The sequence below is a fragment of the Astatotilapia calliptera genome, chromosome 23, assembly GCF_900246225.1.
Source record: "Astatotilapia calliptera chromosome 23, fAstCal1.2, whole genome shotgun sequence".
NCBI classification, from domain to species: domain Eukaryota; kingdom Metazoa; phylum Chordata; class Actinopteri; order Cichliformes; family Cichlidae; genus Astatotilapia; species Astatotilapia calliptera.
Window position 1 is genome coordinate 39,654,703 of NC_039323.1, and position 21,432 is coordinate 39,676,134.

Sequence of the window (21,432 nt, forward strand, 5' to 3'; positions counted from 1 at the left end):
ATACACACGTCTGTATAGAAATAAATTCACCCAAATTAATGCGCACCAGGTGGATTAACCCTCAAACTGCCCACTGACTCTGACAAAGCAGGACCAAGACTGTAAAACATATTCAAGTGTTGTTGTTTTTTGGTCAAGAAGTTTCAAATGCCAAGCAGATGAATCCAATTCTAAAGCAGGCTTTAATTATGTTGCAGTTATTTATTTTATATCATAGTTTGTTTGTTTTTTCCTGCTTTTGATTTTTTGCCTCTTCTAATCAGTCTTAAGCTCCCTTTCCCTCGGGTTACATTTGAGGGGGACGTTGGGGAAACTTTGTTTAACAGCATTTTTTTTTCCTTAAGAGTTTGAAGGGGTTAAAGCAGTTAAAGCAGTTGGCTGTTCATTTACTAAATATACAAAGTAGATTTTTCCAGAAGCTTTTCTGGTGCTAAAAGACACCAGTCAAATATAACTGTACGATATCTCACTAAGCCTGGTCTGACTCAAAATGAGGGGCCAGGAACAATGCTGCATTCAAGGACGGCTGTGGAATGATAGAATTCAGCTGTACTCCTCGATGTCCACCTGTCCCTTTTTATGCATTTACAAACGAACCAAAAACAGGAAATTTGAGTTTTCTTTTCAGCTGCTGTTCCAGCGCGGGTCAGATAAACAGTTACTGTCGCAGCTGTCACTAAGTTTGAGACTGCAGTCTAACACGGGCTTAATGACTATGAGCGGCGGTTGAATCGGTGATTCAAATGTTGACCAGAACTGTCAGAGGTGTCCCAATAGATGATTTTTTTTTCTCTCTCTTTTTTCTTAAAGCACCTGTTTACTGATCAGCTTTCTTCTTGAGGTCATGAAACATTTTACTTTCTCCTGCAGACTTCTTGTAAGAGCTGTTGCAAAGCATTGAAGGAATGAAAAAGCAGGAAACAGGACAGCAAGTTGCTAATGACAATCACAGAACTCCCTTCACACACAAACAGAAGTCTTTAAGTTGCACTTTCACACCTAGAGGTTTAATTAAATAGCTGTCTTGCTGGCATTGTTATAAAATCAGCTTCAACCTTTAAAACTCTGTAGGAGGAACTTTACTGACTGAACTGGCAGTCGGATACTGCTGACTGATTTTCCCTGTGTGAAAGCATTTCTTACTTGAATCAGTGGGTTCTGCTGACCATAAGCTTAATGTAGTCCCATTTGTTTTGTTACCAATGCTGCAGGCATGCGGCGTCGCAGGCGAATCCATTGAGTGGATGTGGTTGCGTAGATGTTGCTGTGCCTTCTGACAAGCGCTTGGCGGCACATTGAGAATCTGTTTTAGAAAAAAAATTTAAAAAATGAAGGAACCGGTGAACCTTTTTAAATGCAGTGTGACTTGTGAGAGTAAAAATTCAGTTTACCTCTTGCTTTGTAGATCAATCGTGTCAAATAGTGTTGTTCATAAATATGCAATGTATTTCAGTGTTTTTCTAGGGCAGGCTGGTTTTACCTGTCAGTTGTATTTACCATTGAGCTGTGTTAGAGCAACACTTAAATACCACTGTGCCCCCAAATTCCTGCGTGGAGGGGGGAAAAAAAACCCTCTGAACTTTTACCCCAAGTGCAATAGAGTTCAGTAACTTGTGGCTTGCTTTCGCTGTGTGGTCGCCACGATTCTCTGCACGAGTTTTCTGCTCGAGTACAAACTGGCACATGTGAAATAGCCCAGAGTTTTACATGTGAACGGTGCCTTTTGAAGTGGCTGAATCACTAAAGACTGAAATTTGTTGGTTAGGGCTGGGTATTTCAAACTATTGCAAAATTTTTTATTATTTTATGTAAGTGTAGGAATGTTTGCTCGGTCAGATGCTGTTATGATGCGGGGATAAAAAAAATTAAAACTTTATGTAAATGCTTTTGACTCGGAACAATTCAGGCACATTTTTTACTGACTGACAGCTGATTCCCGGTGCTAAAACTTGGACATGTTGCAGTTTTGTGCCGCTAATGTTACGTTTTTGAGAAAATATGAGCAGCAGGGCATTATGGATAGGAATGTAGATCAGGCACTTTATCTACCGCGTTGGTCCTCACAATTACGAATTCTGAAAGACTTCATTTTTTTGGCAAAATACCGCAAAACTCTTCATCTGCTAATTAGCAAATCTACCTTGGTAACATGCTCATGTAACATGGTAAACAGTGCTACTGTTACATGCTAACTGATCATCAGTGTCTTGCTAGTGTCACTGCATGTACCTTAACTATCTCACACACTTTCAGCAGTAAACAAAGTTTAAGAAAAAACACAAAAGTTTGTGTCATGCAGAAAATGCTTTGTTTACTTCCTGCAAAACTGATCCAGCACTTTAGTTCTTTTTGTTTTTTTGTTTCCCAAAACCTTCTGATGCCTTAAATGAAGGGTGATACCCAGCCCTAATGGAGCTGATAGCAAACTTACCTGTGATACAGACAGCACTGATGGTCAGAGAACAATTAATGGTGCTATGCTTCCATTGCTGCGGCCTGCAGGGCCCCCTCCGTTATAGAAAGACCACTGAGTTTTACACAAAAGACTTCAACAAAAGTCTTCTGTAGCACACGTCCTTTAATCCTAAAGAGGTACGACTGAGAGTGAGTGTGAAGACAGTGTAGAGATGTTAAATAAGAAGTGTGTGTGTGTGTGTGTGTGTGTGCGCGCAAAGGTTCTTTGAGAATTTTTGTTTTTAATTTTTTTAAATTTTTAATTGTTTTTTTTTTTTTTTGGGGACCAGGTGGAGTTCTAGTTAACAGCAAAGGTAGGATTCAGCTGTTTGCACACAGAGTTCTTGAGTCTACTTTCACTGCAAGTTTGTGTAATTTATCAAGCATTTTTGAGAAATATTTATTTTTCTATGCCTAATACAAAAGCTGATATTTTACAAAGTGACTTGACCAAAAGACAGTAAACAAAAACACTGGCACTTGAATGTTGAATGTCATTGGTATGAGTGAAAAATTTCTATTTTTCTGGGGTAGTGTGAGCTTTTTAATGTTAAAGATGCGACGTGGGGGAGCGTTTCTCCGTCAGCGTCTCACCATAGCAAGGCTGGGTTTCAACAGTGGTTGTAATTTTCAAAAATCACCTGCATTTCATAAATACAGATGCATATATTTTGTGTAAGACCATTAAAAAAAAAAAAACAACAAAACACCCTAAAACCTCGCTCCTATCCTGTGTGCACATCTTTTCTTTTTTTAACTGGGTGGTTTTTGCAGCCACGGTTCTTCCTTACATTTTTTTTTTATTTAACTTGTAAGAATGAAACTGAATTTTATCAGGCAAATCTGGCCCATATATCTGATCCTCAAGTCCCACTTTGAAGTCTTAATATTGGCATCTTCACTTTTACCATCTTGATTTAAAAAGAAACAAACAAAAAAACAGATGACTGAGACTGCTTGCTCATTGGCTAAAAATTTGTGAATGATTACCATTAGGTGTACCATAGATAATCCTTTTGGAAGCATATTATGACCAAGATTTACAAAATAGGCTTAAAAAAAAAACATTAAAAACTGAATGAGTGACTGAGCCCATAACTCAGCAGGAAAGCGTTCTTTTAGCAAGCACAGCTATCGCCATCTGGTGGTCTTCAGATAGAATGCAGGTTTTAGGCACTTCTGTCTTGGACGTAGCTATTGAGTCAGAAAAATGAATCTGTTTTATACCTTCTATGATCAGCTTGTTTAAAAACCTCAGAAAGCCGGGGGTTCTCTGGGGGTGGAGGTACTCGCAGTGCTTCCTGGTTATCGGCCATGCTAGCAACATGGCTGTGACGTGCTAGCATCAGCAGTCCACAACTTAGTCTAAACCTAAATAACTCAAAAAATAACCTTCATTATCATTTGTTGTTTTCATCCTGTATTACTTTTGCCCCTTGGTTTATAGATTTTTAGCACACTAGCACTTACCCTACGTTTTAGCGCTAGCCATCAATCTATGTGGCCTAAAATCTGCTGAATCTACGCAATGCCTATGATTTTATTTTTGGCAGTATTCATGCTGTCATTCCTGAAAATTCCGATTTCAACTAAATAGTCCAGTCAGTTCTGCCAATTACAGTTTAAAGATGCCACAGTATCTTGTGTATCCCTGCGTAAAGCTCAACACCAGTGTTTTCCAGCACTACAGTACTCTTCTCCCATCTGAAACCTCCAACTTCAGGTCTTCTGTTAATGTGTAAAGATGTGCATGTGGTGTAACATGAAGGTTCGAGGTGTACCACAGATTGTTGATTGCAGCCGATGTGATGGCGACACGTTACGAGAAACAGCCTCCACTGGTTACCTTTAAAGTCACATTGGACTCAGTATCACATCCGCAAACCTGTTTATGCGACAGGCTTCATTGCCAATAATAATCAACCATAAACAGCCATTTTTAATCGGCAAACAAATTGAGAAAATACCACCGTAAATGCCAAGGTTTGGATTAAAAAATAACAAGTTAACGATCAAAGACCATTTTGTAAAAAACGACAAAAACATGCAGTACAAAAAAAAGTGTCCAGATTTTCTCCAAGTCGTTTTATTTTTCCTTTTCTTTGTTGACTCTTTACACTTTTCCTTCTCGTTAATACCCTTGTTGTGAATGTCTGGCAAAAACAAGTGGCGATCTTTAAAGTCTTCATAACACAGACTTAACTGTGGTTCTATTGCTCCGTTGTTGTGGTTTGCATCTTTTCAGGCGTTGTTAGAGCTGTCACAGGGGTGTTTCTGGCCAATCAGAAATGGGGATTTATTTATTATTTTTTCCCCTTCTTGCAGCTGATCAGTATTTATCTGACCTGCAGGAGAGACAGTAATATAACGGACATTTGTACTGGTGCTCCTCTAAGCACAGACCCACTGTAGTTACACAGGGACTGATTGATTTGTCCAAAGACTGTAGCCTCAGCAATCACTGACGCATATCAGACGTAGGTGAACCATTACTTTACAGCCTTTTGTATGCACAAACTACATTTTGCAACAAAGTAATTGTATTTTTTGTCAGGGTGTCGTGAAAGACACACAAAAACAAAACACTTTGTGGCTTGATTTCAAGTTCAGTTTGTTAAAGTGATCTGAAATTCAGATGCTGAGGTGCATTTAGGAACGATTGCTGTTCTCTTAGCGAGCGAACTGAAATGAAGCCCAGTGCTGTCGTCATTACTGAATGGCCAGACCCCATAGTGTGGACGGGCAGCTGCACCAGCCTGGTAGTTAGTATTTGCTTATGTATTAGTTTAGCAGATGTGCACGAAGAGCACTGCACGAAGAAAACAAAACTGTGCAAATATTCTGATTTTACCACAAATAAAGGTTTGGATTTGCAGATGTAATCAGTGGTTTTGGCTTTTGTTTGTGTACGTGTGTGACTTTACAGACATGGAAAAACACAAACTGTGAAGTTATTAAAAAGTGTTTATTTGAAAATAAATACATTCTACAGCATCAAATTATAAAAACGGTGTGCATAAAATGCATCTGACAGGAATGATTGTTGTCCTTAAAACACAGATCATTAAAAATCATAATCATTAAAAATCATAAACAACTAATTTGAAATCTGAAGTTGCACCTACATCTTTCTAACTTGGTACAGAGCCTTGCTGACTGGTAGCAGAGGATGACTCGAAGCTGTTTGCTTCATTCAATAAGCAGATTAAAATGACCTGACAGCCACGTTTCTTAAAAGTTGGAGTCAGTTTTATTAGCTTTGTGTAGAACAACAGAACAGCAGCCTCTAACTCTGAATAAAGCTGCGTCCACACAGGAAGTGATTCGCAGTGATGCTGTGATGAGAGACCGTAAAAAGTCGAGATCTGGCAAAAGTAAAACTGCTTAGAAACCTTTCTCAACTTTGATGCAAGCGATTGAAGTGACTAAGTGCAAAATACTGGTGACTAACATACAATAGGGTGTCAAACATGAGGCCTTGGAGCCAGTTCAGCAAAGACTCCAAAGATCTTCCCCTGTGGCCATTCATGATACACCAAAGTAATGAAATATTTAAAAAAAAACTTAAATGTTTTTTTTTTTTTTTAAGTCAACAGTAAAGAAAAAAAAATTAGTGAACAAAAACTTTGTCCAGAATGTACTAAAATTATAAAACTGAGCTACCAATTATTCACATTTCTTACGGTTTAAGCCCAAAGAGTTGTGCTGACAGATCTTTGTCATGTAGAAAAACTTATTTTATTAACATATGAGGCATTAAGTGTGGAGTTTCTCTGATCCAGTTGTCTTCTGATCACAGTATTTGGCCCACGGTGTACAATGGCAGACATCCGTTCATTAGAGGGTTATCTAGGATTTACCTGCATAACCCTTGTTCTCTGAAACCTGTTCCATTATGTAATGTGTCGTTCTAGTCTGGGCCAAACGGCGACCAGAATATTTGCATTAACAATCTTAAAGGAAACACATGAGATAAAAGGCTGAAAAAGGTCAAATCAGTTTCTTCTGGTCTCAAAATGAGCCTCTTGGGTTCATAATCCATGTACACTGGAAATAAGGCACTGAGTCTGTGCTACCTACATCAACAGAGATCATTGCTATTTCAGGCCATTTGGTAAAAGAAGGCTAAAGTTAACAAAGCCCAACTTAAAAATCTATTCTTACAATCCTGATTATTTTCTGTTGATGAAAGCCAACAGGAAAGAGGAGTCTTAATTTAAACTTGTGCCTGCACTGCATACTCAGCCAAACGCAATCAAAGGTGAGGCGTTGCTCTTCCCCTCAGTTTTTCTTACTGCGCTGACACTTTAACCTGTTTGTCTGTACGACTCCAGGATCCTGCCAACACTAAATGAAAATGTTGAACCAATCAGAGATTAATGTCCCTCAGCCCACAGTGTGCAAACATATAATTAAAAAAAAATCACAATGAGCAGGACAAGACACTGTTAATATCAGCTAAGATTGTAATTACTATGAAGTTAATAAAGTGCATTAATTTCCAGCTGTACGTCTGCTTTGAAGGCTCTCCCCTTGGTTATCTGGCACTTCAGGTCCTGTTGCTCAGACTGTCTTAACTGAGAGACGGCTGAGAATGAAATGTTCTGCAGAGTAAGACTGATGCTAACTGAAGGATTCAGTGTTTTGTTCATTGAGCTTTAAACCAGCCATGATGGCCTCTGTGCTACATAAATATCACGTGAAATTACTTGTATGGAAAAAAAATTAAGTCTCTTCCTGTCAGTCAAGATTCAGAGCTGATCGGGACCACTGTGGTGGCAGCATTTTCAAACTCGCGCCTGATTGGTGGTTGGTCTTCGCTGATGTCTGACCAGAAGTCTGGGTTGTCTCGGTACCATTTCACTGTAAAAACAAGAAGCGCATGAATCACTAACACACCATACAGGAAGGGAGTGTGAGTGTGTGTGACTGTACCTGTCTGTCTGATGCCTTCAGTCCAGGACACCTCAGCTCTCCAGCCCAGCTGCTGCAGCTTCTCACACTTGATGGGGTAACGCAGGTCGACCCGCGGCCTGGAGAGCAGAGGTCAAAGGTTAAAAGTGGACAAGAGTGTGCTTTTAAGGTCAAGATGTCAAAAGACGGAGATTTTGAGTCTAAAGCCAAAGTGGAAGGCTTTGGCTACTTCCTGGAATTCTCCCCTGCTTTTGCCAGCTCTTTCTCTACTTACCTGTCAGGCACAAACTCAAGCCAATCATTTACTTCAGATTCTGGCACTTTCTTGACCTAAACAGAACGAACACACACACACACACACACACACACCTTTTAGTATTCATTTAATTCGCTTACTTCCTAAAAGCTCCTGCTAAATGTTTGAATAAACAGTTCCTAAACCCACCATCCTAACAAGTTCCCTCGCCAGCTGCATGATGGGAATCTCACAGCTTGTCCCCACATTGTAGATTTCTCCCACAATCCCTTTCTCCAGAAGCAACAGGAAGGCGTTTATGGCATCACTGACAAACAGGAAGTGGCGGGATTTTGGAAGGGTTCCCTGGATAGTGCTGCCGCAGAGCAAACGCACAGAAACGGGTTTAATTGGATAAGCACTTCTGTTACTGTGAAACACAGACCGGAACGACAGCGCTCGTTAAAACAAACCCACCATTTCTTGTCCATCTGTAAGAGGGTGAGGAACCTTGGAATGACCTGAAAGATCAAGATGACAATTTATATTAAAAGCTTGGTGACAAAGAAGAAGATATGTTTAACTCTTTAAAACCAGTTAAATCTTTGGAAGGAACTGAAAGTGAAAGTCTGATTTTGCATTTTCTGTCTGTGCATTCAGTTGTAGTCAAATGTAAACACACAGCTGATTGCAGCATTTTTAAACCTGCAGGGTGAACTTTTGTCTCCCCCTTGTGGCAATGACAGTAATTACAACAACCTTAAAACAAATCTTTAAAATATGTATCACTGTAGATCAGGGGTGGGCAACTCCAGGCCCCGAGGGCCGGTGTCCTGCAGGTTTTAGATCTCACCCTGGGTCAACACACCTGAATCACATGATTAGTTCATTACCAGGCCTCTGGAGAACTTCAGGACATGTTGATGAGCTAATTTAGCCATTTAGATCAGCTGTGTTGGTTCAAGGACACATCTAAAACCTGCAGGGACACCGGCCCTCGAGGCCTGGAGTTGCCCACCCCTGCTGTAGATTAATCTTGCACAGATGACATCAGTGTGACCTGATGTTGCTTTACATACATGAAAATAGTTCTACATACAGCTGCGCAGATATCTTATATACAGCCTCAAATCTTAAACTGTACAAATGGAGCATATTTCTGCAAAATTAGCCACTTAATGTCAAATGGGTGTGCTTAGTCATGATACTGGACCTTCTCCGTGTACTGCCTGGGCCCGTAGATGTTGTTGCTCCTGGTAATGATGATGGGAAACTGGTAACAGAGCAGTATTCAAATGACAAAGATTAAAAAAGTCATTCAGGTTTTAAAATTAAAGGGACAGTTCACCTCAAATCACATTAACCTCTGGCCTCTAGTGCCATGTATCCATGTCGATTATTTTGATGAGAGTTGCCCAGTTTTGAAGTTCTCTTTCTTACAAGAGTACAAGCGCAACTAGTCTGCAGCAACAGGGGACTTGACTTATAGTTGCCAGCTGGTTGCATTCTAGTCATATTCCTGTAAAACTGGAAGGTTGTGGAGCGCCCACATCATTTTGCAGTTACATAGCTTTCCTGCAGCAACGACATCACTATTTATGGAAGGATTTCTCATCAAATCGATAAGTCTCTGGCTGGACTCTGAATATAAGGACTTAATGTGAATTTCTATGTATGTAGACAGCGAAAGTTAACTGCTTTCTGATCACTGATTGCAATCAAATGCCAATCCGACCGGGCTCAGTTGTAGACTGATAGCAGGCTGACCCGATCTTATTGCCATCTAAATGCACTAAAGTATCTTTAAAGATGGCATCTGACTACAATCAGTGGCCAAGCAACTATTTCAAAGGCAACGAGCTCCAAAGTTCATGTCATATGGTCACAATAATAATGCTGTTTTCACTACTGTGATTGTTAAACTGAGTAACTAACATCCAAGCCAAAACTGAAAAATCAAAAACTAATATCTAAAGTCATTTATTTGGTTTGGAAGCTACTGGCCCATCTGTATGGGTTTACCTTGTACTGGTCCCAGTACGATCTGACCAGATACTCTGCAGCAGCTTTAGTAGCAGCGTACGGATTGGAGGGCCTCACTGGGCTGCTCTCATCAAACACCTGTAGGGGACAAACATCAGCGTCACTGCCTGATCCATAAACAAAAGCACGAACCAACAACCCCAATCTATCCACTGGCCTCATGCAGACTGGCTCCGTACACCTCATCGGTGCTGATGTAGATGAAGCGCTGTGGCTGGTGTCGGGCCTGATGGGCCGCTCCCAGCAGAACTCTGGTCCCTTCAATGTTGACCTGCTGGAAAGTGGACGGGGATTCAAAGGAAGCCTCTGACAGCACAGAGAGGAAGGAGAGAGGAAAAGAACTTTAACACGAGAGCTGAAACTGCAAAAGCTCCTGTTCATAAGAACTGCCCGAACAAGCTGCTGCTCACCGACGTGAGTTTTGGCAGCCAGGTGAAAGATGACGTCGATGTTTTTGGAACTGAAGATGTGGTTCAGCAGCCGCGGGTTACACACATCCCCCTGTTGAAGAAAAGAGTCCAAATGAGTAACTGTGCACCCAGCACAGTTAAAGCTCAACTGATGATAAACCCTTCAAATTACACCTTATTTTAAGCATAATAATACATGCAATTATACAAAAGTAGCATTAAATTAAATAGACATCTGGTGTAGGGCTGCCACAAACGATTATTTTGATAGTCGACTAGTCACCGATTATTTTTGCGATTAGTCGACTAATCAGATCATCATCCATTGGACATACAGCGTACAGCTTATTGCACCAGCAGCATCTGGTCTTATATAACTATCATTAGCTTACAGCTTGAAGTGTTTGTGCTAACTAAAAATAAAGACAAGATGGTAGTTTATTAATTTTTAATGAAATTTGCAGATTGTTTCGGTGAAGTTTAATAAACTCCTTGCTTTCTAAAATATAACAGGACACCGGAGTATATTCTCCAGCGTCTCACACTTCTGATAATCAGCTGTCTGCTTGACAGTTTTAGCTGTGCAAAAACTATAACTTTAATCTCAGCCAAACCGATTTACTCAGGAACAAATAAAATACTAAAGAAAGCCAAACAATAACATTTTTAAGTTATCTAAGTGACTTATATATATGTTTAACCTGACTAGCGAAAGACGGTGATGGGTTTGAAAACGATTTGCTGGGAGTCCGGTGTTCTCACGGCTCTAGTTAGCCTTGCCCCCGCCTAGCTAACGAGCTAGTGGGTAACAGACGTCTCCGAAAACGTCGGAGCGCTTTTGAAAATACGTGGTGTCTTGATAAACTGAGCAGATATTTGAGGTTTACACAGCTACATTCTCGCCTGAAAATATGTTAAAGGTTTATTTTGTGACCCAGAAAGAATAATAAGAGTAAAGTTAAAACTAACTAGCTGCCGCCATTGTTGACGGCTGCGCTATGAATTCTGGGACACAGCTTCTTCTTCTTCGGGGTTTAACGGCAGCTGGCATCCTTGTACATGCAGTGCTGCCATCTTCTGTTTCAGTCCGTTATTACACTCTTAAATCCTACTATTATTATTCCTGCGTCCTTTGTGATCTTACAAAGCTTCAAACGATGCGTCGACTATTAAATTAGTCGTCGACGATTTTAATAGTCGACATAATCGTGACTAGTCGACTAATCGTGGCAGCCCTAATCTGGTGTCAGTCTGGTTATTCTTGACCTGATGTGTTTATTTATCAGCGCTCACCCTGATAAAGATGTAGTTCGTTCTGTTTTCAACGCTCTTCAGACTCCTGGGGCTGCAGCAGTAATCCAACTGGAAGAGATCAGACAGTGAGACGTGCCACAGTGCACACAGCAGACACTAGCTGCAGCTTTGCACGTCACAAAGACAACAAACCCAGAGTGATATATTTGGAAACGGAGTGAGGGGGGGAGAAAATTAAGACTTACATTATCCAGGTTGATAATTCTCCATTCCGGGTGTCTGTGGACCAGCGAGCACACCAGATGGGAGCCGCTGTAGGAGCAGAGAAATTTGAGACAGTTCATTTACGCCCCACTGGCCTTTATCTGGGCAGAGACTCCATCAGCCCACACATGTCTGTGCCATTTATGTCAAGAAGACGACATGAGCTGACCACTTTGCATTGCCTATATGTAAACACTACAGAAATCACATCCCACAAACAGAGATTCCTTCATTTGTTAGTGAGATAAAACCATAATAATGAAATGAAACCTGATTTGTGTACTGAGCATTCCCAAATTTTACATTTTTCTTATAATAAAAGGGAAAACTTTGCTTGTTCCTCCATTTGCTGTTAATAAACCTGTCTCTATGTGTTTTTTATGTCTAATATCTTTGCTTATATTGGTAAAGAGGCTGTATTAACCAGGATTTGCTAAGGGGTTATATTTAACACAAAGAAATCACCTGTTATTGTACCTACATTATAAATAATCCAGTCCATTTCAGTCACTTCCAATATCTCGAAAGAACTCTGATTTTAAATTTGCTGCAATTTCTGCTGCCCACTTGGTCACAGCTATTTCGAAAAAGACATTTTTAATGCCAATAAGACTTTTTGCCAGGATAAATAAAGGATATATGGAGATCACTTTGCCAAAAACTGGTTCCAGCTTCTGTGATGTCACAGGAAGTTCTTTCTTGACAGATTACAGGCAAAACAAGTAATTTACAAGTGTTCTAACTGAGTGCTAACTACACTTTAACACTCATCTGAGCATTTGGCTCCATGTGTTTGTGGGCTCAATTCTCAGTCTGCCATAATATTTTGAAATATACCCCAGGACTGAAACTACTACTCCAAGACTTGTGAACAGTTACTCAACCTGTAGAGCATAGGTGTCAAACTCTGGCCCGCGAAGCCATACCAAATGACTATTAGAGCTGGCCTACTGGTATTATACAGCTAATATATGTATTGTTTAGTATTAAGCTTTGCTTGTTCCATATTCAGTTTTCCAGAAAAACTTATTTGAGTCCATAAGAAAAGATTCATTCTTATATCTGGAGGAAGATTTTTTTTTTCAATAAATATTAATGTTAGCCCGCGACTTTGTTCCAGTTTTGAATTTTGGCCCACTGTGTATTTGAGTTTGACACCCCTGCTGTAGAGACACCGGGATGATTTATAAAATAAGCCAGAGTAATGTTAGTTCGTTTGTTTTTTACAATAAATACTTTTTCACTAATAAGATTGTGCTTATTTCTTAGTAAATAACTGCTATTGCTAACAGATGTTCCTTTATTGTTTACCTCTGTTTCACCTGTGCAAAGGTTTTCCTTACAGGTCCTAGTCTTGATAACTAAAAGAGGAACCACGGCCAGGTCTGTTTATCAAGCTAAATGCTAAGTTCGTAATGTTATTTCAGCTTAAGTGTACACTGATATGAAATACGAACGCACATGAATCCAGAGCCTCCAGTCACCAGAACAGTCCTGTTGAAGTCCATTTCCCGGTCTTCCAGCAGCTGTTACCTCACAACATGAACTCCTATAGGTATAATAAAAACATATTTTCCGACATCAAGCCTGGAAGCTAGCTATCCTAACGGAAACAGCAGAGCTTTATTTCCTTCCATAACAGTAGCCGGATTGTGCGACAGTCACCGGCTGCTTCACGGCAGTGTTGACACGTTGAAAGCGGGCGGGTCATTAATAGTGTGTGTACTAGTTTCTACTCTCTGATTGGTTGTCCTACATGACGCAGTGAAGTTAGCGCGATGTGATTGCGTGAATCCCGAATCAATCAAACTGTCAACGTAGACCTGTAGGCAAGCGAAAACCAGTCAAGTCCTCTTAAACAAACACATATCATCCGGTGGTGCTTTCCAAAATAAAGGTCATATCGAGTATTTTAACCTACAACACTTGTGTGTGTTGCGTTTAGTTTTATACCAAACTTAAATATAATATTATTTCAGGTGTGTCTTCATGTGAATGTGTTTTGTGTCATTCCGCGCGCGTTTATTAACCATTATTTCCAAGCTTAGCTTTTATTTGAGGGCAAGAACATCCAACTTCCGGTCACAGCTTGGCGAACTTTTGGGGGTCTTGACGCAGCTGGTTCACTTCTGGCTTCGTGGCTCATTGAATCGATGAGGCATCCTATATTTGTCGATAACGCTAAACTGCACAAGCGGGAAAATGTCGTACTTATTAGCCACACTTGCGGCTGTTTTGCTGCTCACTTCAGAGGCTTCCGGGAAAACTGTTACGGGACTTTTTAAGAGCGAAGCGGCGAGACAGCAGAAGGGCCAGTTCATCACTAAATTCATGTACCAAGGTAACGTTGACGGTGCTGATGTGCTTGCTGCTGGCGTGTCATTCCAGCTCTGACAGCGGGCTTAGCTTCTTTTCACGCCACCTTAATGATTAACGTGGGGTAATAACGAGCTGACGGCTCAGTTTAGTGCCCGTGTTTGCTTTCCTTTTTTTATTTGCTAACAGCTCTCACTGAGCCGCTCAACAATGGGTGTAACTAACGTGTCATGCGAGTATCTGATAACGTGTGCACTGATTATTAGCAGTTCTGGCAGCATTCAGCCGGCGCTTTATCTTTACCTTTGCTGCTTAATGTCAAATTACTGTTTGTCTTAAGCCTCTGTATTTTGTTTTATAGCATTTTTATTCGGGCTGACCTCCAACAAGTATTCCGGAAACTTGCTTCAGGACACTTTTAGGTATTTTTTACAGGTCTTATAGGAATCCAACTTCTTTCCGACCCATAAATGAGCTGATTGCACCCTCAGTGTGGACAGAGGCTGGCTGCACATGTCACATGGCATAGTGGGGGGTGTTTTCTGCAAGACTTTTTGCTTTAAAAAGGTCTGAAGCTACCAGATGTCAGCTAATCTCACTTGTTTCAGGAGATTAACCCTGTGTGAAGCACAAGGGCCTATGGGTAGAAACCATGCTGGCAAACTAGGGACCCATCATTGGACCTCAGAGATCCAAAGGCCACTGAAAGCTACAATCTCTTTGTTCTCCAGCTTATATATTTGAAAATGAATGTTTTATATATTAAAGTCTAATCAGTTGACTACATTATTGAATTACTAGTTAGCCGTTTGGTCTGTAAAATTTCACGAATATGCTATCTGAGTGTTAAATGTTACATCTGAGAAGCTGCTGCAACCATGGTGCCTTGTCTTCGTTTAGCCGGCAACGGTCTGCTGGTGTGCCGGGTGGACAGCTCAACGCTGGCTAAAGAGAGAGAGTCCAGACTGCTGCTGTATCAGGATATGGACTCGGAGCTGGACAACCTCAGCTGCTCCGAGAGGCTCGCCAAAGCCGACGTGACCAGTAAGAAACCAGCAATCGCTGATACAATTCTGGATTCTCCTGCCATGATGCCATATTGATTTATGTCTCCACTTTCCTTCCTCCACACTGTCACCTCATCTCTCTTCCCCCACCCCTACCCACCCACAGTTACACTCAGTCAAGAAGAGCACAACCAGACGATCCCTCGGCAGTCTTTGCCCACAGCCTGGCAGATCCTATACGCTGACAGATATACATGTCAGGTAACACAATTATATATAATATTAATGTAATAATGCAACTAGGGCTTCAGTCAGGCAAACCTGCAGCAGCGATGCTGTTGTCACAAATATGAACAAATAAGAGGACACCTCTAAAGGAGACTCTGTGCAAAGACACATGCACTCTATATTGCAGTATACAGTGAAATACAGTCCTACTCCTGCAGAAACTGATGTAGGGTCGCAAATGTTTTGGTTTGCATCACACCTACAGGTCAGTGCATGCACAGTCATGTACGCATATATACAGTCAAATACACACACAGTCATAAATCTGTCACAATAAACATTTATTGTCAGCGAGCTCATTCTAACACAAAACACAACACTGACAGTGTGAATGCACAGTTAAATATTTAAAACTGGTTCTGGAAAAGTAGGTTGAAATATTGGTAGTAATGCTGTTATACTAGATAGTAATGCCTTCAACAGTACTGCATGATCGAGTAATAATGATAGTCATAACTATATGGATTCTGCTTATCACTAAGATTTTCGTTCTCTCCTTAGGAAAACGTATTGATTGCCGGCCACGCTGATCTTGATTTCACTGTCCTGCTGTTTAATGCCGACTCGGCTGGAAACCCTCTGGAGCATTTCAGTGCAGAGGAGGCAGGTCAGACACCCCGAATATGCCCTCCGCTGTCAGACTACAGCAGATAATGTCAGTGCATCACTAAGCTCAAGCTGGTGATGCATTTCATGCTTGTTAGCTTCCTCTGCAGTGAGAGTATGACTGTCGGCATAAAGTCCCAAATCTAGTAAAACTAATAAAAAGTTGTAAGGGCTCTTCAGGTGCTATGTCAGACCTGATTAATACATTAGGACAGGACTTTATGTTTGATCCTGATGGATTGCTGATGATTTTTCCCCTCTCGCTCTCTTAGGCCTCCACAGTTTTTACTTCCTCCTGCTGCTGGCCTACTTCATCGCCTGCTGCATCTACATCCAGCCTCTGTACCAGGCTCTGAGGAAAGGAGGACCCATGCACACTGTCCTCAAAGTACTGACTACAGCGCTGGCTTTACAGGGCTGCTCTGCGCTCTGCAACTACATCCACCTGGCCAGGTAGATTCAGCAGAGCCAGAGAAAGGCAGCGCAATATTTATAATGTTTCTAAAGCTCATGCTACTCTTGATGGCCCACTGTTACATATCAGTAATATTTTATGACCTAAAATGTATTTTAAGTCTTTCGGAATATTTGTATTTATTTAGTACAGAGTTGTTAATAAAAAACTATGTGAATTAAGACAACAGTGTTTCTGTTTGTGCCTCCTGTTGTCTGCAGGTATTCCAGAGATGGAATCGGTCTTCCACTGATGGGCAGCCTGGCTGAGTGTATGTTACCTGCAACATTATAAAGAGTCAATAAAAGAAAAAATGAACCTCTCTGATCATGTTAACCTCTCTTTTGGCTCCAATGCAGTCTGGGATATGGTGTCCCAGGTGTCCATGCTGTACATGTTGTTGAGTCTGTGTATGGGCTGGACCCTGAGCCGAGGCAGGAAGCCTCAGTCCCGACCTCTGCAGTGGGAACAGTCTCCGGCCTCCACGGCTGTAGCTGTTGGTGGAGTTATTACACAGGTATGCAGAACTTGAGATGACTTCAAGTGTTTAATTTTTAAGGAAAATTTGATCCAGCACATAGAATCCCGATCAGGTAAACGTGATGTTTTCAGAATGAGGTGGGAGTTCATTTGGGGTATTTGCCATAAGATGACTGTTAAGAACCGGACTGTATTTTCAGGCGGTGCTGCTGCTGTGGGAGCAGTATTCAGAGTCGGAGAGTGAGCACCACAGCTATCACGCCCAGCAGAGTGTGGCCGGTCTCCTCCTCATGGCTCTGAGAGTGGGCCTGGCCCTCCTGCTGGCCTCCATCCTCTACCAGATCATCTCCACCGAGAGGAGCACCCTAAAGAGAGACTTCTACCTCAGCTTCGCCAAGGTAAAAACGATTTCTCAATAAAACTGACATAACAGACTCCTGCAGGTTCTCGGGCGGTCATGTGGTCTTGTTCTGTGCAGGGATGCTTCCTGTGGTTCCTCTGTCATCCCATCCTCGTCCTCATGTCTGTGATCTTCAACGAGCATCAGAAGGAAAAGGTTTGAACTCCCGCACAAAGACAACAACAGTTTTTGCTATTGAGGATAATTCTTTCATGTTCACTGAGTTTAAATGTTCAGTTCTTACCTTTTGTCCTCCATTGGCCACCAAGTTTACACGCTGCCTCCCACCTGTCTTCCTCCTCTGCAGGTGGTGACCATGGGGGTGATCCTCTGCCAGTCCATCTCCATGGTCATCCTCTACCAGCTCTTCCTGTCTCGCTCTCTTTACTGGGAGGTGTCCTCTCTGTCCTCAGTCTCCCTGCCCCTCACCATGTCCAGAACGAACCACAGGGCGCGCTACTGAGCATGTACACCCTCACAATTTTCCTAATAATGATTATCACGAGCTAAGGGTGGATGTGCCATGATGCTGTGACGCTCCTCCTCGAAAAAAATGTGCTCAGACGCTGCAGGGACTGATTTTCTTTGCAGTTAACTGTTTCCTGGGAGAACTTCTGTAGTTACTAGGAAGCAAGTTACCAAGAAATCATTGAAAGAGGGTGAACAGAGGATGATATGTGTACAACAACAGCCTACCTCTAGTTTTAAGTGATTTTTGACTGGAGCCAGCATGAGCACTGCTGAACAAGAGGAGGAGAGAACCGGCTGTCAGGCCGTTTCTTTGGTTCTCCATGACGCCAGCCAAAATACCATTGAAACAAAAAAAAAAACGAGGACGGATGAAGACAGCCGGCCAGGATTCAGATTAAGGATGCATCACCTAGAGACGCAGATGTGAGGAAAGAAAAAGGAAGCGAAGATTTACTCCTGACAGGGCCGAATGTGGAGATGGCTGCCCGGGCCTCATGGACGCGGGCCAAGATTAAAATACTCGAGAGCGTTTTATTTCTGTTCTTGGATTTGATTATAACACAAACAGAAGCATCATCGATTTACTATCAAGGAAAAAACAAAGACGCTACTATTTAGGTCGGGATTGCAGAAGCCGTCGTCTCATTGAGCTTTCCCTGCTCATTAAAGCTGCAACGACTTGGATCAAAGCCACGAAGGATGGAAAAGTCTCAGTTTGTGTCTGAGGCTGGCGCTTTATATCAGATTAATTAACCCCATGAACAAAGCAAAAGCGAGGACGTGCTACTCTCTGATTGACCTACGATCTCTAGTTTCTACTTAGAAACTAAGGCCTGGTTGGCTGAGCGGCCACGAAGGCTCATTGGTTTGTTTCTGGTGCAGCTCTGTGGCACGGAGGTATTTCGAGCCACTGTTGGGTTTGGTTTTCTCATAGCAGCCGTTACATGTGTTAGGATCGATCGAGATGGGCAGACAGACGGATGGACCAGCGGAAGTCTGAACAGATGGATGCAGCATGTGTTCTGTAAAGCAATGGATTGTCACACTGTTAACTGAGAAGGATGCGTGACTTTGATTGTGCGAAGCCAAAGTGAAGACGATGAGCCAAAACATCAGCATTTACACACTAACATACAGCTGCACCTTAACTTGGGTGCTGATGACTTTATGAGCTGAGAGCATGTGAGACTCTAAATCGCGTAGCTTAAGATGCGTTGCATGGCTAACCCATTATTAAAAAAATCTTCAGTATAAAAAAGATCAGGAAGAACTTAAGTCTACTTGGTGGCTTCCAATGAATTTCACTGTGTAAATACATTCCAACCCCACACGTCCATTCCTGTGTCATCAAGTTATTACTGTACATGAGGCTCATTAAATGAGATATTAGTGTTATATAAGAGCCAGGCAGAACTGAGCTGCACTGTCATGTAGGACAAGTCCCACTTAGCAAACTGACAGCTAATATATTTATTAATCAGCTATTTATTTCAAGATCAGCACGTTATAAAGAAGCTTTGGTTGGAGTTTCATGTTTGGTATGTTTTTGCTGATTCTTTTTTTCTCTCCTAAATCATAAATCGATTGTTTTTAATTCATTAAAAACGAATAATCTATAGTGTAGCATGAAGGTGCAGTACGTTTACCTGGATACAGTCAATCCAGGTCCTTCTAATAAGAGAGAAAAGCTGGGGTGAAAATATAATTGGCAGCTTTTTAAGTAGCACAGTTGAGCCAACTCCATCTGAAACAAACACAGACAGACCTCCCATTATAATTTTAAATATATGCTATAATCCTTATTGAAAACCAGTATATACTCCTCCTTATTTATGAAGTTCTACTTGACTATGAGCCTGCGTGGGTTATTTGTTAATCCCAAAATGTGCAACCTTGTTTAAATCAGTATACAGATTGGTTTCTACTGAAAAAGTGCACGTTTTTCTTATATCCATGCATAACTTACTGTCTGCACACAGGATGTGAGCCAGTGCATCCTGTATGCATCATATTGTCCTTCAATGACAATCTTATTTATGAGGCCACCAGTTATACTGTATACTTTAAATGCTCATCCTTCAGTTAGAGGCAAAGTGCATTTTGTTTTGTAGTGTTTACATTTCACACTTCAGTTGTCATATATTAATTTTTTACAACCTGTGTAACTATTACACCTGTGATCATGACAACTGTAATAAAATCAATCTGAAACTAATAAGTGCTTAATGTTGTCCTTCATGCTGCAGCTTCAAGAAACGTGACAGTTACATAAAGCACAGCCGCCACTGACTGTGCTTGAGGTTTGAATCATAAGGTACACTGTAACCTTGTCCTGTATTTACACTGGTTAATCTAAGTAACCCAGTTCCAGCCTGAAGGGAAAAAGAAGCACTCAAAACGTGCGGCTATCCTAAATTGGCGTTCTTAAAGTCAGCAAAGAGGTACAGAAAAGAAGATCAGACACCAGCGAGGGAGGATAAGAAAGACAGACGCAACAACATTGTCATCCCCTATGTAGCCGGTGTATCAGAAAAACTCAGGAGAGTTTTCTCCAAGCACGACATCCCGGTGCATTTCAGACCCAGCAACACGCTCAGACAAAAACTGGTTCACCCGAAAGACAAAACACCAAAACACAGACTTAACAATGTGGTGTATGCTGTACAGTGCAGCGAGGAATGCCCAGACCTCTACATTGGAGAGACCAAACAGCCACTTCACAAGCGCATGGCACAACACAGAAGAGCCACCTCCACAGGACAAGACTCAGCAGTCCATCTGCATCTTAAGGACAAAGGACACTCTTTCGAGGATGCCAATGTTCACATTTTGGACAGAGAGGACAGATGGTTTGAAAGAGGAGTGAAAGAAGCCATCTATGTCCACTGTGAGCGACCATCTTTGAACAGAGGCGGGGCTTTACGACACCAACTCTCTGCCATCTATAATCCAGTTTTGAGTTCCCTCCCCAGACGCCTTAACGCCCACTCACATCCTGGGCCATCTGATCTCAGGAATTCGCATGATAAGGTGGGGCCAGGTTTCACAATGAACTCACCTGAAACTCTGGCTGATTGGGACCCACACCCAGTTCCACACCTTGGCTCAGGCGATTAGAGGATCATCAGGGGGTCCTTTTGTCCCTCTGTGGGGGGAAACTCCCGCTAGGTTTAAATCTGGGACTCTCCACCACTTGACCTTAGAACTGAAGCTTCTTGGATGAGAGGTGAAACGTCTTCAAGCAACTTAAAGAAGTCCAGACGCTTTTCTTTGCAAGCTCCTTTGAGTACAAATAGAAGTGCCACCCCACAATAAACACACATAATATAAAAAAGAAAAAAACAACAACAAAAAAACAATTACCTTACAAATACATTAGTAATGTTACATTCAACTTTAGTGGGAAAGGGGGGAAAAGACAGATAAAGACAGATTAAAAAAAAGAATTATACTAAGTAATTATCACCCATTTATGTAGCAGAAATATAACTAATTTGCTCAAACTAATGAGTTATCAAAGCTAACAATTTAAAACTAAAAGTATTTACCTGTTACATTTGTAATGTGTAACTGAATATGAAATTAACAAAACTCTGTTATATATATTGAAATTATGCTCGTACACTGTATATTTGTAAGGGAGGAACACTTCAGCTAGCTAGCACTTTGATGGATAACATAAATTAAATTTCGTCACGAACAGGATTCGAACCTGTGCGGGGAAACCCCATTGGATTTCGAGTCCAACGCCTTAACCTCTCGGCCACCGTGACTACGCATGCCCAAAACGCCGGCATACTGGTATACAACACAAGACACAAAGCCGACGTATGATA

At 41.5% G+C, this 21,432-nt stretch overlaps 2 protein-coding genes and 1 non-coding gene across 3 annotated transcripts; 1 reads left to right on the forward strand and 2 right to left on the reverse strand.

Annotated features, from left to right (window-relative positions):
- Positions 1-5,400: 5,400 nt before the first annotated feature.
- On the reverse strand, positions 5,401-13,253 carry tgds (TDP-glucose 4,6-dehydratase). Its single transcript, XM_026157598.1, has 12 exons — positions 13,036-13,253; positions 11,556-11,622; positions 11,350-11,418; positions 10,057-10,147; positions 9,804-9,952; positions 9,626-9,724; positions 8,817-8,876; positions 8,081-8,124; positions 7,814-7,979; positions 7,643-7,698; positions 7,390-7,487; positions 5,401-7,317 (listed from the first exon to the last, which is right to left on the reverse strand). Exons 1-12 carry the CDS (start codon positions 13,080-13,082, stop codon positions 7,199-7,201), a joined length of 1,065 nt encoding a protein of 354 aa, XP_026013383.1. The 5' UTR covers positions 13,083-13,253; the 3' UTR covers positions 5,401-7,198.
- A 431-nt stretch (positions 13,254-13,684) lies between these two features.
- Positions 13,685-19,811, forward strand: gpr180 (G protein-coupled receptor 180). The gene is made up of 10 exons (XM_026159982.1): positions 13,685-13,915; positions 14,791-14,934; positions 15,064-15,158; positions 15,687-15,792; positions 16,064-16,244; positions 16,467-16,516; positions 16,605-16,762; positions 16,926-17,123; positions 17,204-17,281; positions 17,433-19,811. The coding sequence occupies exons 1-10, from the start codon at positions 13,777-13,779 to the stop codon at positions 17,586-17,588; spliced, it is 1,305 nt and encodes a 434-aa protein (XP_026015767.1). The 5' UTR covers positions 13,685-13,776; the 3' UTR covers positions 17,589-19,811.
- A 1,476-nt stretch (positions 19,812-21,287) lies between these two features.
- trnas-cga (transfer RNA serine (anticodon CGA)) lies at positions 21,288-21,369 on the reverse strand. The gene has a single exon. It is a non-coding gene; the product is annotated as a tRNA-Ser (tRNA).
- Between the last annotated feature and the right edge of the window lie 63 nt (positions 21,370-21,432).

Bases quoted from the DNA above. Each gene is read 5' to 3' on its own strand.
- gpr180 (XM_026159982.1), top strand. From the start codon at position 13,777: ATGTCGTACTTATTAGCCACACTTGCGGCTGTTTTGCTGCTCACTTCA. The intron at 15,159-15,686 runs GTAACACAATTA...TTCTCTCCTTAG, and splicing joins CTGACAGATATACATGTCAG to GAAAACGTATTGATTGCCGG. The intron at 16,763-16,925 runs GTATGCAGAACT...CTGTATTTTCAG, and splicing joins TTGGTGGAGTTATTACACAG to GCGGTGCTGCTGCTGTGGGA.
- tgds (XM_026157598.1), bottom strand. From the start codon at position 13,082: ATGGACTTCAACAGGACTGTTCTGGTGACTGGAGGCTCTGGATTCAT. The intron at 10,148-11,349 runs GTGAGCGCTGAT...TTTCTTCAACAG, and splicing joins CGAACTACATCTTTATCAGG to GGGGATGTGTGTAACCCGCG. The intron at 7,980-8,080 runs GTGGGTTTGTTT...GCTCTGCGGCAG, and splicing joins TTACAGATGGACAAGAAATG to CACTATCCAGGGAACCCTTC.